General features: G+C 42.8%; 1 protein-coding gene across 3 annotated transcripts; it reads left to right on the forward strand.

Annotated features, from left to right (window-relative positions):
• Positions 1-5,581: 5,581 nt before the first annotated feature.
• Positions 5,582-13,864, forward strand: PDP1 (pyruvate dehydrogenase phosphatase catalytic subunit 1). 3 transcript variants are annotated; one of them, XM_069854355.1, is made up of 3 exons: positions 5,594-5,678; positions 5,899-5,933; positions 9,725-13,863. In XM_069854355.1, the coding sequence occupies exons 2-3, from the start codon at positions 5,903-5,905 to the stop codon at positions 11,374-11,376; spliced, it is 1,683 nt and encodes a 560-aa protein (XP_069710456.1). In that variant the 5' UTR covers positions 5,594-5,678; positions 5,899-5,902; the 3' UTR covers positions 11,377-13,863. The 3 variants fall into 3 exon arrangements, with proteins under 3 accessions (XP_069710457.1, XP_069710456.1, XP_069710455.1); XM_069854356.1 differs by lacking the exon at positions 5,899-5,933 and having other exon boundaries at positions 5,582-5,678; XM_069854354.1 differs by lacking the exon at positions 5,594-5,678 and having other exon boundaries at positions 5,756-5,933; positions 9,725-13,864.
• The last annotated feature ends 3,078 nt before the right edge of the window (positions 13,865-16,942 follow it).

Raw genomic sequence — 16,942 nt, forward strand, 5'->3', positions numbered from 1 at the left:
CACTGGTTGCTTTCCCTCATTGCTGGAGGAACTGTTGTTCTTCAACATTCACATTTGCCTAGTGAGATCTCAGATCAGCCAGCTGTTTCTACAGACCGTCCTGCGCCTTTCCATCTCTTAACTGCAACGATGTCAAGTAAAGACAAAGGTCATATCCCATCACTGATCTCTGAACAGCCTCTAATTTCAGAAGTATCTTATATAGAATCATAGAATCATAGAATCATAGAATCATAGAATCATAGAATCATAGAATCATAGAATAGTTACGGTTGGAAGGGACCTTAAAGATCACCTAGTTCCAATCCCCCTGCCATGGGCAGGGACACCTCCCGCCAGCCCAGGCTGCCCGAGGCCCCATCCAACCTGGCCTTGAACACCTCCAGGGATGGGGCAGCCACAGCTTCCCTGGGCAACCTGTGCCAGTGTCTCACCACTCTCATAGTGAAGAAATTCTTCCTAATGTCTAGTCTAAATCAGTCCCTCTCCAGATGATACCCGTTCCTCCTCATCCTATCACCACAAGCCTTTATGAACAGTCCCTCCCCAGCTTTCTTGTAGCCCCTTTCAGATACTGGAAGGTCGCTATAAGATCTCCTCGGAGCCTTCTCTTATCCAGTTTGAACCAGCCCAATTCTCTCAGCTTGTCCTCATAGGGAAGGTGCTCAAGCCCTCTGATCATCTTTGTAGCCCTCCTCTGGACCCATTCTAACAGCTCCATATCCTTCTTATGTTGAGGATTCCAGAACTGGACACAGTACTCCAGATGAGGTCTCACAAAAGAGGAATAAAGGGGCAGAATCACCTCCCTCAACCTGCTGGCCACGGTTCTTTTGATACAGCCCAGGATACAGCCTGTATGATAAAACGAAATAATGTTGTTCCAACAGTATTAGAAAAATAATATGTTGTTGCTAAGCATAAGCTATTCTCTCTCTAGAAAAATGGAGGCAGATTCCCCTCCCAGTTTTAATCTCTGTCACTTCCCCTGGATCTTACTGAATCTCTTGCATGGCAGCCACCACAACTGCAGATGTACTTACTTTTTAAAATTATCGTAAAAAATACATTTCAAAAATGCACAGGGTGAACTACAGCTGGAAAAGTGATCAGCCCCTTCTAAGGCCAGCGTACTGATATCCTGAAACTGCTTCCTCACAGCAGAGACACTGTCATAAGTATTATTCTCAAAGTTTGCCAAAATGCCTTTTTCCAATAGTATTCTATTTCTCAAACTGGACACAAAACCCTGAAAGACCAACCCAGGTGAAGGGTGCAAGGTAGTGCACGAATTCCTACTAAAAACGTGTTTAGCTCTTTGCTAATGAGATTCACGGACTATAACAGGATGATGCAAAGAAGTCCTGAGGGGCAAGAAGCAACAGATAAAAGCTGAGCAAGTGAAAAATATGATTAACTACAAGGAAAAAGATCTTCACAATCAAAGTGGTGAAGCACTGGAACTGGGGAAGAGGCAGGCTGAGGCACCTCAGTCTTCAGCGGTGTCCAAAATGGGATTGGCCCAGTGCCTGAACAACCTGATCTAGCTTTGGAGTTGGCCCTGCTTTGAGCAGGGAGCTGGGTTATATGACCTCCACAGGTCCCGTCTGACCTTAATTACTCTTATGATCCTCCAAAGCTGGGTTCCAACTGCTGAATGAAGCCAGAGTCACTGCTTCATTTCAAACAGGAATTAAGAGTGAAGAAGGACCTCCGGGACGAACAGAACAAATCAAGTTATCCCTGGGTCCCACAGTGATGGCAAAATACCCAACACAGGCAATTGTCTCTGCAGTTCCTCATTGGCCCCCCCTTTAAAAAGGGCAGGGGAGTCGTGTGGTTTAGCGTTGCTGGTTTACTCTAAGGTTGATACTCTTAAGAGGTGTTTTTAAAATATAACCTTTTGCAGGGCTCACTGTAAAATTTCAGAAACATTCAACATGCCCAGAAACCCAGCCGTGTTAAAGGAGAATGAATACACCAACCACAGCAAAAACTCCCAGAGAGGGCAGCAGAATACATGGATGTCCAACCAAAACCTTCCTTTGAAGCAGATGGGAGATCACAGGCCATTGCTGCTTCCAGGTACTCCGCCTGCTTTGAGCTCTACTGACACATTTATTTTTGCCATGTAATGCTCCTGATTTCTGCTAAAAATAAATTACTGCTCAGTGGGCTCTGTGGAACGGCAGACTTACATTGCTGTCATTCTTCTATAATGCTTTCAGGAAAGGAGAGAAGGCAGTTTAATCTTGTCCTATTCTTCTTGTTCATTCAGTACATGGCATGTTTTTCTCTCTTATTTTCCCCTTTGTTAGGTTTTTCTTTCTGCTTTCAAAACTTGTACGACTGCTCTGGGGTTTTTTCTCTGCTCCAGGTTGGTATGGCAGCACGCCAGGTGGAAGTGTTTGATCTGTGCACACAATTTTGAGGCAGGTTATATGAGTGACTGCTCCTTTCAGCAGGCACAAAATGGCATTTCTGAAACATTTCTGAAACAAAGGCATCGGAAAAATGTGAAGCAGTCAGGGGATATACAATCAGTTGAAATATTACCCCGCGTTCCTGAATTGGTTTTCAGTGAAACTGAACCAATAAAATATTTATATGTTAGCCACAAAAACCTATTTAAAATAAATGTTTATTACAAACACCTGATTTAAAATGAAAATGGATTTTGATGATCTGTAATGGAGTTTCTCTGGAAAAGTGTTCAGAAAGCTTTAGAGTAACTACTGCAGCATTTTAGCTGTGATGATAATGTATAGCTGTGTATCAGTTCTGCAGTGCAGAATTACCCACTGTCAGCAACAGGCACAGTAGAGAAGAACTGATGTCTTCTGTTACACTCAGATGATAATCCTTCCATTCAGGGACACACTGAGACTTCACAAACCTTGAAGCAGTTATAAGTAATTGCTTTTCCATCAATCCTTGATGTAAAACGTTAAAACATGGAATAACATGCTTTTATTCATTAAAATAATTTTTATTCTTTAAAACCGGCAAAAATAGACTGTTGCTCAAAGTGCACAAAAAGGTCTTCACAGCAGCAGGGTGAAGAAAAAGAAAACCTAACTTTCCAGCCAGATTGCAACACCCAACCTCTGGCACACCAGCCAATTCACATTGGTTTGAGGACTAAAATGTCAGCCAAGCTTCAGTATTTTGTCATTCAGTTGTCAGATTAATACAAGGCTGCTAAGGCCAAAATCTCTTCTTACTTGGTACTTTAAAATTCAAATCCTGTCTTTTGTTCAAAGACATATGTACTATCAACAGGATACTGTGATACCATGAGCCACAGCTTCCAATACCATATCTAAAGGTATCTCCTCTCTGGGCCATCAGTCATGAAGAAAAAGGGCTGAATAAAACAAATAAGCAGGGAGCTGTAACACTAACCTTTCAACTTCACTGCATGTTACGGGGAATTGTACTGTTGGTCAAGACATTCTGGAGATCAAAAGTGCTAAAAGCTATTGTTTTTATTAATTTTTAATGATTTTAGATTTCTTTTTTCTCAGAAGGCAACTCTAGAAGTTACATTCTCTTTGGAAAAAAAACATGAATCCACTCTACAATCCCTACACTTCCAATCAGAAATAGGTGGTGAACAGTGGAGCCTCATCCCAAACCATTTTTGTTATTTCTACTCATAGACCTATCACTCAAATACACCCAGGCAGATCTGTCTCCCCACAGCTTTTCACATTCTGATGGGGTAAGAGGATGCCTTAGTTGTGCCACCTTACGTGGTCTTTAAGAACATTTCTTAACTTGGGTGCTTTACAGTCACCCTTGCTGCAAGTAGAAAATCACATAAATGGCTGTTGTTACAGAACACACTGCCAATCTATTTCTAACTATGTGGTATCATTAAAAGGGAATGTAAATTATTCATCTTCCGTGCTATTTAATGAAGTCTTTAACATACAGTGATGTCTGTCAGATGCATCTTTCTATTTATTCTAAAATAAACCTCAAAGAGAAGATGACAGTGTACTATTCTAGATAAACAAATAAGTGGCACAAAAGTCACACGGAACACCAATAAATGAACACTTTAATAGTTTGTGCTTTCAACTACTACTAGGGAAGACTAGTCCCAGCCACTCTGAAAATAGAAAGGCATGAGAGCACGTGCATCTATAAACAGGGGAAGAGGTGATCAAGGAAACCAAAACATTGTTTGATGTATATACGTTACTTATTCAAAGATTTACAGAAAGAATAAGGCTGGATCAAAGAATCTTAACAGCAAAATTGAATGTTACCCTGGAAATGTGGAATGGGGACAGGATTGTAATGAACAAAAAGAGAAGGGAAGGAGGCGAGGCTGCTGCTCTTGCCACCCTGATAGGAACAACAGGTGCTGTTCTTCTGGGGAAAGACTGATCCTTCTCCGTAATCATTGCCCTCACACCATTCCCTGCTGGCAGTGGCAGGAGCACAGGGCAGAGAGGTCCCTGGTCAGCAGGGCTTTGCCTGGAGCGATTCTTGGGAGGCTGAACACCAAGGGGAAAATGAAGAACAGAAAACCCTAACGTTGCAGCACAGGCTGCAGGTCCACAAGCCTAATTTCATAGAATCATAAAATCACAGAATCATAGAATCACCAGGTTGGAAAAGAACCACCGCATAACTGAGTCCAACCATTCCTATCAAACACTAAACCATGCCCCTCAACACCTCATCTACCTGTCCCTTAAACACCTCCAGGGAAGGTGAATCAACCACCTCCCTGGGCAGCCTGTTCCAGTGCCCAATGCCCCTTTCCATGAAAATTTTTTTCCTGATGTCCAGCCTAAATCTCCCCCGGCGGAGCTTGAGGCCATTCCCTCTCGTCCTGTCCCCTGTCACTTGGGAGAAGAGGCCAGCACCCTCCTCTCTACAACCTCCTTTCAGGTAGTTACAGAGAGCAATGAGGTCTCCCCTCAGCCTCCTCTTCTCCAGGCTAAACAACCCCAGCTCTCTCAGCCGCTCCTCGTAAGGCCTGTTCTCCAGCCCCCTCACCAGCTTTGTTGCCCTTCTCTGGACTCGCTCCAGAGCCTCAACATCCTTCTTGTAGTGAGGGGCCCAGAACTGAACACAGTATTCAAGGAGCGGTCTCACCAGTGCCGAGTACAGAGGGAGAATAACCTCCCTGGACGTGCTGGCCACATCTCAGCTGACCCTGCGGCACAATCTAAGGAATGCCTGCAGAACGGAGCGACCACAGAACACGATTCTCCCCATTTTCCACTCTTTAATCCGCAGCAGAGGCCGATACGTCCTACAGAAGCTTGCAGGCATTTCTCCGCTTTCGGTCTCCCGGCAGGCTCTCTCTCCCGACCGAAGCGCAGCGGGGACGGGTCGCCACACGGGTGACCGCGTGGGCTTCCCCGGCACGTCCTCGACCCCAGGGGCCCGCGGGAGAAGGGGACGCGGCCGCCGAGGCGCAGCCACTGGAACCAGAGAGACCACGGGGAGCCGAGGAGGAGCGCCGCCCGCCTTCCCCGCCCGCCCCGTCACGTGACCGCGCGGCAGCCAATGGGCGGCGCGCCCCGGGCCGCGGGGCCTTTATAAGACGCGGCGCGACGGGCGCGAGCCCCAGGCGGGCGGGGCGGCGTTCGGGGTGCAGCGGGAGCGCGGGGGCGTCTCGGGCCGCTTCCGTGAGGCGCCCGGGCAGGGGCCAGGTCTGTGCCCGGGAGGGAGGGAGGGGGTTGGGGCGGGGGGTGTCGGCCGGGAGGCTGGGGAGGGCCGGCGGTGCCCGGGCGGGCGTGTGTGCGTGTCTCCTCTGTGTCGTCGTCCTCCGTGTCGGAGCTCTCCGTCCTCTCTAACAAACTCTCTGCCTTGCTTCTCCCCCGCCCCGCGGGCTTCTGCTTTGTGGATGTTGGCGGCTTCCTGTTGTGACAGGAGGATGTGTGTGTGCCCCGGGCCCAGGCGCATCGGTAGGTATCGCGCTCGGGGGCCGGGGGCGGGGCTGCGGGCCGGGCTGTGTCCCGGGGGGAGGGCTAACGGTGCTGCCGGCTGCTCCTCGTTCCTCCTCCCCCTCCTCAGCTGCCGGCGAATTCGTTCGCGTCTGTCCATCGTCTGAAAGGCACCCGGGCTAAGTGGTTTTACCTGAAGCCACGGGTGGTTTTGTTATGGCTAAGGCGGGTGTTCAGGAGTAACCTGTCTGTGCGGCGTCAGTTGGCTTTAATAGTACGTTTCTAGCAACGGGGATGAGGTGCTTGAGATCAGTCCTGCCGAGAAGGTCTGGGAGGTGCTGGTTGACAAGAAGCTCAGCGTGAGCCGGCAACGTGTGCTCGCAGCCCGGAAGGCCAACTGTATTCTGGGCTGCATCAGAAGATAGGTGTCCAGTAGCTACTTGGAAGGGATTCTGCCCCTCTGTTCCTCTCTTGTGAGACCTCATCTGGAGTATTGTGTCCAGTTCTGGAATCCTCTACACAAGAAGGATATGGAGCTGTTGAACGGGTCCAGAGGAGGGCTACAAAGATGATCAGAGGGCTGGAGCACCTCCCATATGAATACAGGCTGAGTGTTGGGGTTCTTCAGTCTGGAAAAGAGAAGGCTTCAAGGAGACTTAAAGCTACCTTCCAGTATCTGAAAGGGACTACAAGAAAGCTGGGGAGGAACTGGTTACACAGGCTCGTAGAAATGGGACTAGGGGCAATGATGTAAACTGGAGACAGGCAGATTTAGACTAGACATAAGGAAGGATTTCATAATGATGAGAGTGGTGAGGCACTGGAACAGGTTGCTCAGGGAAGTTGTGTATGCCCCATCCCTGGAGGTGTTCAAGGCCAGGTTGGATGGGGCCTTGGGCAGCCTGATCTAGTGAGAGGTGTTCCTGCCCATGTCAGGGGGGTTGGAATTAGATGATCTTTAAGGTCCCTTCCAACCCAAACTATTCTATGATCTTGTTAAAGGGAGGAGTAATATTTTCCCATCTTGTAATACTATAAAGCCCATGAATTTTGATTCCATATTGGACATTTTTTGCCCGAGAAGTAGCATTTGTGCCCTCTTCTGGGCTTGGAGAGGTATATAATGCTGGCTTGATTGTAATCTTTTGACAGATCTTGATTAGATTGCAAAATTTCTAATTACTCTTCTTCTCTACCATCTCTGGATCAACCATGATGAACTTGGTATCTGGAAGTAATTATTTAAGGGCTAGTTGGGACCTCTGGTTATGTTTGAGGCATCTGTGTGGGGATTAATGAAGACACTTAAGATAATTTCACTGCAGACTGGCAAACTTGGAATTTCTATTTTACTTAATCAACTAGGATTTATTAAATCTGATATGTAAAACAGGTGTAGCTTAACCTGACATGGATCTACTGTAAATGATACAGGCTGTGGAAAATTTTAGGCCAGCTTTAGTACTTCCTTTGGATTTAATGTAATATCTGATAAACTAATCATTAAAATATCCTCTGGTGGCACTGCAGAGCCACTGTAACAGCAGCACATTTTTATTTTCACTTCATCATGGATCAACAGCAAAACTGTCAGAACAGTTGTGGTGCCACGTATAGGTCAGAACTGGACATGTGCTTAGCAGTCAGGAGAACTTGATTCATTTAGTCTAATGTGGGAGACCAGTGCTGAATCTGAGGTGCAGCTGTAGATCAGGGACACCTGTTGAACTGTGAGGTTCTCATTCTGTAAGCAAAATTTTGGCTTTTAAATGTCATGTAAAAATATACATAACTTATTAAAATAGCTCCCTCGTAATTAGAAGGTGGTGAATAGACTTTAAGGATCAATATTTGGAGTTATGGTTTACTTCTGTCATGTTGTAGGCATATGAAGTCTGGGCTTGAGAGGCTTTTTGGGAAGGAAGTGGTGAACATAAATTTAGTATGCAACTGGAAGTTGAAGCCAGTGCACTGCTGCTGAGTGTCTGTGGACAGGACTACAACCAGAGCTCTTCCTTGTAACTGGACAAAAAACTGCCCAGTTCATAGCTGTCAATGGGAGAGGTCAGTGGACAAGGATTTTTGTCACTAAGTCGAGATTGCCAGTCCCTCTCTTGGGGAACGAGTGTGATACTGGGAATTTTACTTTGCTTTCAGCACTGTATTTTGTGATATAGAAACAGGCTCCGTTCCTGTTTACTTACAGAGATCAAGCTTGACAGCGAAGAATGTAACTTGTTTCCTTCTTTTGCAACACAGAGAATGGGGTGAAGCTTCATACATTTCTGGATGCATCTCAGCTGATCTGGATGATCAGAATCCTGTGGCAGAATCTACGGAATGCCTGCAGAGTGATCACCGAACAGGATTCCTCCTGTGTTGCGTGATCTGTTAGATTGAGTGTCTGGGCTTAGTGCATATTTTAAAGGTGCTGTTTCTTGTCCAAAATACTGGTATGCCCTCTTGGCTGAAAATTAATGAATTTAGTGACTGAAGCACCTTGCACAACACAGTAGTACCCAGGTTTTCAGTAGAACAACTAATTTGAGATGCAGTGGTGCTGACAGGCTAGTGCTTATGACAGCAGTAAGCTTTCTGTAATTTGTAATAGTCTTTTCTAGGAAGAAGCTTTTATGATGAAATTGTAAAAGATGGAAAGAGAAAATTGAATTCCTCTTAATTGTGTGAATTTTACAAAATGCCACAGTCCAAGCTTTTTCTAAGCTATGGAACTGCTTTGTCAGGTACAGCAATGTAAAAAACTTCCTGGTAATGAGGCACAGTGAATAAGGGCACTCACACTGATGTTGTGATTGGATGTGTAAAGGGGGCAAGGAAGAGTGTTAGAATTATCATTCTTCAGAGGAATGCAGAAGTATACAGAAAACTTCTAGATGTGGCAAGAAAGCAGTAGAATACTTCTCTTGGATACTAAACTTATTATATCTTAACACTAAACTAGCTTTAGGCTACTGTGCAAGGCTCTAATCCAGTCATGGAAGCAAACTCAGCATGGATGTAGTCCTTCAAGTGAGCTGCTTTTTACAGCAATTTCTAATCCTAAAATTTACTGGCATGCATGAGCTGCTGGTAGGAGAGATGCATCTGCTTTTTCTCTCTTGTGCTTTTATCTGGTAAGCTAGAAAATTTCCATGTAGACTGCTGTGGCTGGTTTGTGTTATGTAAACCATGATGTCATACAGCTTTAAACTTTCACATGTGAAAGCAGGGAGAAGAAACAATGCCTGCTGTTGACTTGTGATTGCCTGAAGAATATCTGCTGTCTATGATGTACTGCTTGCTTTTATTGTCTAAACCATCTTAATCTTAAACCCAATTGTATGTCATCTCAAAGTTGTTTCTTGAATCTTACTGCAAGAGGGTTTGTCATCTTCTGCATTATACAGAGTTATCCTCCCTGTGTGTCACATCTGGCTCTGTCAGTTGCAAAATCATCAGGAAAACAAATCTCCATATAAGTCTTGCAGAAGGTGGCATTACTGTAGAGTTCTCTGTGCTAACGCTTGTCTTAAGTTCTGTTTGAAGGTATATTGCCAGAATGATATTTTTACTTCCTGCCTTCTGTCTGAGTCTGTATAAGACCTAAAATATGTCAAGTATGGTATAGCTTTTTTTTGTTATAGCTCATTATAGTGTCTATAAACAACAACCTCTTACTGCCTATTCTCTCTCAAGACCTGTGGAGCTATGAACTCCATAATAAGCAACTTTGTTAGGATCTATAGATGTCTTAAAGTTTTGTGAAAACTGTTAGCTGTCTGCTTAAGCATGGTTGTTCTCTTGTCTTTCAGCAATTCCAGTCCGAAGCTCCAGGCTACCGTTGTTGTCTGATGCCATGCCAGCACCAGCTCATCTGTTTCCAGTGATTCGTAACTGTGAGATTAGCAGAATATGCAGTACTGTGTGTTACTGCCACCATAAACATCTGTGTTGTTTATCATCTCATTTTGCTCATGGTCACTTCAGATATGCACCTCAGAAGAAATTTGCAGCACTATGTAGGCCAAGGGAGAACTTTAATCACTTTGTTCACACGAGGGATTATGCTTCTACGCCACAGAGATTTTACCTCACTCCTCCACAGGTCAACAGCATTCTGAAGGCAAATGAATACAGTTTCAAAGTCCCAGAATTTGATGGTAAAAATGTAAGTTCTGTACTTGGTTTTGATAGCAACCAGTTGCCTGCCAATGCTCCGATAGAAGACAGGAGGAGTGCTGCGACTTGCTTACAGACAAGAGGGATGCTGCTGGGTGTGTTTGATGGCCACGCAGGTTGTGCTTGTGCTCAAGCTGTCAGTGAAAGACTGTTTTACTACATTGCTGTCTCTTTGTTACCTCATGAGACTTTACTCGAGATAGAAAATGCTGTGGAAAGTGGCAGAGCTCTGTTGCCCATTTTGCAGTGGCACAAGCATCCCAATGATTATTTTAGCAAAGAAGCTTCCAAACTTTACTTCAATAGTCTAAGAACTTACTGGCAGGAGCTCATTGATCTCAACAGTGGAGAGACTGCTGATGTGAAAGAAGCTTTAATTAATGCTTTTAAGAGGCTTGATAATGATATTTCTTTGGAAGCTCAAGTAGGAGATCCAAATTCTTTTCTCAACTACCTAGTGCTGAGAGTAGCATTTTCTGGTGCAACTGCCTGTGTGGCCCATGTGGATGGTGTTAATTTGCATATTGCAAACACAGGTGACAGTCGGGCAATGCTTGGGGTTCAGGAAGAAGATGGGTCTTGGTCTGCAGTTAATCTGTCCTATGACCATAATGCCCAAAATGAACATGAAGTGAAACGTGTGAAAATGGAGCATCCAAAGTCTGAAGAGAAAAGTCTCGTGAAACAAGATCGTCTGTTAGGTCTCCTGATGCCTTTCAGAGCTTTTGGTGATGTGAAGTTTAAATGGAGTATTGAACTACAGAAGAGAGTAATAGAATCAGGCCCAGATCAGCTGAATGACAATGAATATACAAAGTTTATTCCTCCAAACTATCACACTCCCCCTTACCTCACAGCTGAGCCAGAAGTCATATATCACAGATTACGGCCACAGGATAAGTTCCTGGTTTTGGCCACAGATGGGCTGTGGGAGACTATGCATAGGCAAGATGTGGCTAGGATTGTAGGAGAATACCTCACTGGTGTTCACCACCAGCAGCCAATAGCTGTTGGTGGCTATAAGGTAACTTTGGGACAGATGCATGGTCTCTTAACAGAAAGAAGAGCAAGAATCTCTTCAGTGTTTGAAGATCAGAATGCAGCAACTCACCTGATACGTCATGCCGTGGGTAACAATGAGTTTGGCACTGTGGATCATGAGCGACTATCTAAGATGCTTAGTCTTCCAGAAGAGCTGGCCCGAATGTATAGAGATGACATTACAATTATTGTGGTGCAGTTCAACTCACATGTTATAGGTGCATGTCAAAATGAGGAACTGTGAATTTATTGTAGTGAACTAATTACCAAAGTTTTAGCAATGGCCAGTATGAGCAGCAAATAAAAAACAACCACCCAACAGTAAAACCTGAAAAACCTCTCAGCCAACAAATCAGTTGCTTGCTACATTCAACATATCTATTGTTCCTGACTTCCCCCCCAAGAGCTCTTAATACATGGGAAGTGCTATTGACGTAATACAAACTTGAAGAGGATGTGACAGCTTGCAGAAAGAGGTTTTTGTAATAACTTTGCACCATTAATTTCATGAATGCTGCTAGAACAATGTCTTGAACTCTCTAGACTTGGATGAGACGGGGAAGGAGGACAAAGAATTAGCTGTCAGATACCTGGCTGTTCAAGAAATAAAGCCTGCTTATAAATACCTGTAAATATCCACATATCATCTTAAAAGATGAGTAAAAAGGAGTATTATTCTTGTAAGAATTAGCCCTGTAAAGTAGGTAAGGTTACTTGTGAATAGATTGTCTACTGTTTCTTCTAAGCAGAAGGTCACTTCAAGCAAGTCTTCAGTGAAACAAACTTGTCTCCCTTTGATATAGACAATGTCATTCACTTAAGGGTATTTGTCTACGTGTTGACTTAAAAATGCAGGTCTAAGCCATAATCAATACCTGAGATTCTGTAACTGCTTAATCACATTTTATGCATGGTAACTTTTAAACTTCTTGTGCATTAATAGTTTCTTGGGTGTGGGTTTCTGCACAACTTCTGGGGCAATAATACATTGCAACATGCAGTAAAATAGCAGATAATTTTGTGGAGGACTTCAGTTTGCAGTATGAAGAAGCTTTCAGACTTTCTGAATAGTCAGTTTTGGCCATGTCCTCCATGGACTCCACCTCTGTTAGACAGTAATTACGTGATAAATTTTGCCTGAAAAGATCTGGAAATCATTGCCAACCTCTCTGTGGATTTGTAATTTGCACTCATTTTCACTTCAGCTATTTCAAATGGTCAGATGTTGGATGTCTTGGATTTGAACTTGTATTTGGAAGTTGGGTTAAAAACTACAAATTACATAAAATCTAAGTATGGCTTGTAAATAGTGCTGTAGTTGGGAAGCTAATTGGCATGCATGTGTATATTTAATGGCTTTTTCTGGCAACTTCTTTATTAGCAGCTCTGTAGTTCTGGACAGCTGGTGTATGCATGTTCTTACAGTCCAGAATGCTGTCAGAGAGCAATCTCTGAAAAGGGTCTCTGGTTTGTAATGGTTGACTTTAAACTGAACATTGGCTGTAACTCATGTGCCTAAAGTTTTTGGGTTTGTAACTGTAAGAGGTAGGGACTGACCAATTTATTGGTCATCATTGCATCTATTTAAGGTACATTTGTATGAAGATTTATTTTTAACCTGCCGTTAGGTTAGAAACTCAAATGCTAGCTGAAATACCAGCCCCTGATGACTGAGACAAAATATGTAACTTGATTCCTGTGTTCTGGAGGACAATGATAGGTCAGCGTATTTAACTTTATCAATGTGTTTCAATTAAAATACTTCCCTAGCCTTCATGAACGCTAATTTAATCAACACTTCAAAAAACTTCAAAAACCTAGCTTATTTTGGTTAATTGAGTAATGTGGCATGTCTGCTAAATACAGATACTGCCAAGTAGTACTATTCCATAGGGTTTGAACAATGAACCTGTGCTATAGTAAACATCAGCTCCTCAAGCTCAGAAATGCTATGTGTACTTAATGTCCTGCAGCTTTAATGTCTGTTTTGTTATCCAGCCTTAAATATCAGAATCAATGTTGCTGTAAAGTTAATATCTAAGCTCACATTCAAGATGCACACAGCCCTTCTTTTTTTGAAGGGAAAAAGGGGAACTCTGCTTAGACAAGTACTGGCTGTTGATGTTGCTTCTGTATGTTGTGTTTTAGTGACTGTCATTACCTAGGTCAAAAGATTTCATGTTCTATCATTCAAATACAGTATGTATCTAAGCTGTTGCAGTATTTAACTTTCTTACTTTTTTTACCGTTAAAGCTCTATTACATGTATTGATATATTTAACCTACAATTACTGGTATGGATTTGGTACAAGTCATAGCTAGAAGAAATGAACATTGGTCCCATGGATACAACTTTCATTGGAAAAGCTGCTTTTTGTAGTAAAGATGCATATGTATGGGGTCAGACAAAATAATATTTATGTATTGCTTGGAGACTTGCTCAGTATATATGCAGTGATCAGAATGAGCATAACTGCCTGCTGAACAGGTGATCTGAACAAACTTCTTTTAACAGATTTCAATAAAACGATCAATTATGCAGAAATCCATGTGTTTTGCATTGATATAGAATGGGATAGCTATTCTGTGAGGTCTGGAGCTTATGAATTACTTGTATTTCAAGAATGTGTTCTGTTGTGTAGTCCCTGTTATGAATAGACCAGATGGCCAAACAAAGGGAAGTATAAATGGAAACAGACTGAGAACTGGGCTTTAGAGCACTTAAATGCCACTGTGAGGCTTGAACCCTGCATCGGGCAAGCTTGTGCTGCCGCCCTCTGGCAGCGAAGCTCAAATCTTTCTGTCAGCGTGTCTCAGTTCCTCTCTCATGATTACCTTCATGGGCAGTGCTGCAGATAAAGCAGCATAATTTGAGATCATTCTAGAGCTATATGATATCTCATAATCAATTAAAATACATGCAAGTTAAAATGACATGAGAATGAATTGATAGTAAATTAAATAGTTCTGCCACAGGGGAAGACCATATTCTGCTTGCATTGTCAACTAAACTTCTTGTGTTGCAAAAAAGTACTACTACTTCATATGCAAGGGGGGTGCTGTGATTACTTTTCTAAGTAAGGTCTTCACAGTTGTGAATATATGGCTTAATGCGCAAGAATGGCTGAATCTTGACAGTCAATGCAAGCTTTCAAATTCGCCTTTAAATCTTTAAGACCTAAAAGTCTTTCAAGATGAATGTGTTAACAGAACTGTTTAACAATAATACTAGGTAAGAGAGGAGTGGGAGATCTTAGTCTATGCTTCCAACTTAAGGCTATGTTGACTCTGTTTCCTTAAGTTCAAGATGTTATGTGCTTTATATTTGCTTTTGACAGTATTTTCACAACTGCTGTTGTGATAACTTCTCTTTCTCCACTTGCCTTCTATGTGCATGAGGCTGAGGGGAGACCTTATTACTCTCTACAACTACCTGAAAGGAAGGTGCTAACCTCTTCTCCCAAGTGATAGGATTAGAGGGAATGGCCTTAAGTTGTGCTAGGGAAGGTTTAGAGTGGATATCAGGAAAAAAAATTTCATAGAAAGGGTCATTGGGCACTGCCAGAGGTTGCCCAGGGAGGTGGTTGAGTCACCATTCCTGGAGGTATTTAAAAGACAGGTAGACAAGGTGCTCAGGGATATGGTTTAGTGGCAGATAGGAACAGTTGGACTTGATGATCCAAGAGGTCTTTTCCAACCCAGTGATTCTATGAACTTATTAATTTTCTTTTTCTACTCATTTCTTCATTGCAGGGCAGAGCTTTACATAAAGTAGACTTGTAGAACATGAGACATGCAGGAAGGAGCCTAGTCTTGTCATGAAATGTTTGCAATTAGACTCTTAAATGTGTCCCTGTAATTAGAACAATTCTGGAGTGAGAAGGATGCCTGCTAACCTCTAAAAGTGCTTTGCAGAATGGCTAGGCTGCTCTGCTCATCTTCAGTGGGGAGGCATTTTTATGAGACTACCTGGCACTGAAAGATAATTCAGGTCTCCAGTTCTAACCATCTGTGTTGGCTTAAGCTCCCTGATGCACAGTCCATCTGGTTTCATGACTGCAAATAAATAGAAGCCATTTGACTTGCACCAGTGACCATTGAGAGCATAGACAACTAAACACTGTCTGCAGAGGAGTCCAAGAACAGTGTTAGCACAAGGCATTTTGGGAGTTGGTATCTTTTAGTTGGTATGTTTGATCCTATATAAGAAACTTTGGCAGCTCCTGATGGTTGTTCTGTAATATATAAACAGCAATGAAGTCAGAGTTGAAAGGTCTGGCCAAGGTGCCCTGTCCTTATCTTCAAGAAACTTAGAATGAGTCCAATCCTGTGGATAGGAAGAGAATTAGCTTTCTTCCAGCCTGCCAAGTAGCACACTGCAGCTTGCTGTCATTACCTTGCTATATGTATAATGAGGAAACTAGTTTTAACTTATCAAAATCAACAGCTGTGAAGGGTCTGTGTCCAGAGATGATAGTCTGTATCCTGCTGAGTGGTGCTTCCAGTGTGACAGCATTCCTCAAGCACAGTTTGGTAGATGCTCTTTTGTTACATTCAGAGGCTTACATAGAGAATTAAGGAGATACTTCATTCTTGTGTATTTGGTCTTGTGCTAAAACAAATGTGCTTAAAATGAAGTAGGCTTTATAATGAGTGCATTCATGATTTCTCATGCTAGCCCTTCTTTGCCATGTGCCTTTATTTTCAGGACCTTGCCCCTTGTTTTGCTTTTTATACAAGTGAGTACAGGCCATCTTAGTGTCTTCTCTAGCAGTGAAGTATTTGTATTTGTGCAGGGCTTGGTAACGTGTTCTTGATTAAAGTATTTATTGAACAGCTACAGCGTATTTAATTGCTGTGCAAACAAGTATATGTTGCCCCTTTGTCAAATATAATCCATGCAAACTCATTGCTAGAATATTTTTCTATTTAGTGTTAGAACTTGATTTACCAAATCCTGATTAGAGAGTTATTTCTTGTAGTTTACTCCTTAAATATGTGTTAATTAGCCTGTAATTTAAAGCTAAAGATAAAACTGTTTTCTCATCAAATACCTAGGGAGTGGAGGAAACACTTAAGTTCAGTTTTCTGCTATTGCAATGTGCTAGATATTAATCATTGTTGAGTGGATTCTTTTAACTACTGTCTTGTAAAAGCCAAAACTTGGAACTAGTTCCTGAGTTGCTCTTACCATCAGCAGTAGGTTCTTAGGGGAGAGGAAAATAGAAATAGGCCAGATACTGTAATTAATCCTTTAACTAGGCAAAGTAATTTGAATTTTTGTCCTTCCGTTTGGCATGTTATCCATGTGAATGCTTAAGCATAACCCATAGTGTGTTGTTTCAATGGAAGATAATAAATACAAAAACTGAACTCAAAAGCCCACTTGACAGGTTTCAGCAGTAATAGATTACACACCCCATTGATGCAGTGATATGTCCAGGATTGTATTTGCAGTGCGATAGTTGAGGCTATGCTCCTGGCATATTATGCTGGATATGCCTCCAGTTTTATTTGCAGTCCATATGTATTCTAGCCATAAATTGATGGGTAGTGGGAAAGGACAACCTGACTTTCATAACTAGATCGCAAATGGAGCATGACTTGGCAGGAACATTGTGTGGAGAAAACAAAAGCAATTGGAGGTGGGTAGATGGTCTACTCTTATTTGTGCTGCGAGGTCTGTGGGTACAAAAAAGCTTCACGTATTGATCAATGTGCAAGTCTTGTGAAACTGTGTTTATTACAAGTGGCTCACCTAATGAGTTATGAAACTTTTCAGGCTTACATGAAACAAGAAAATGCAGGCA

The sequence above is a fragment of the Phaenicophaeus curvirostris genome, chromosome 3 (genome assembly GCF_032191515.1).
Source record: "Phaenicophaeus curvirostris isolate KB17595 chromosome 3, BPBGC_Pcur_1.0, whole genome shotgun sequence".
NCBI lineage: Eukaryota > Metazoa > Chordata > Aves > Cuculiformes > Cuculidae > Phaenicophaeus > Phaenicophaeus curvirostris.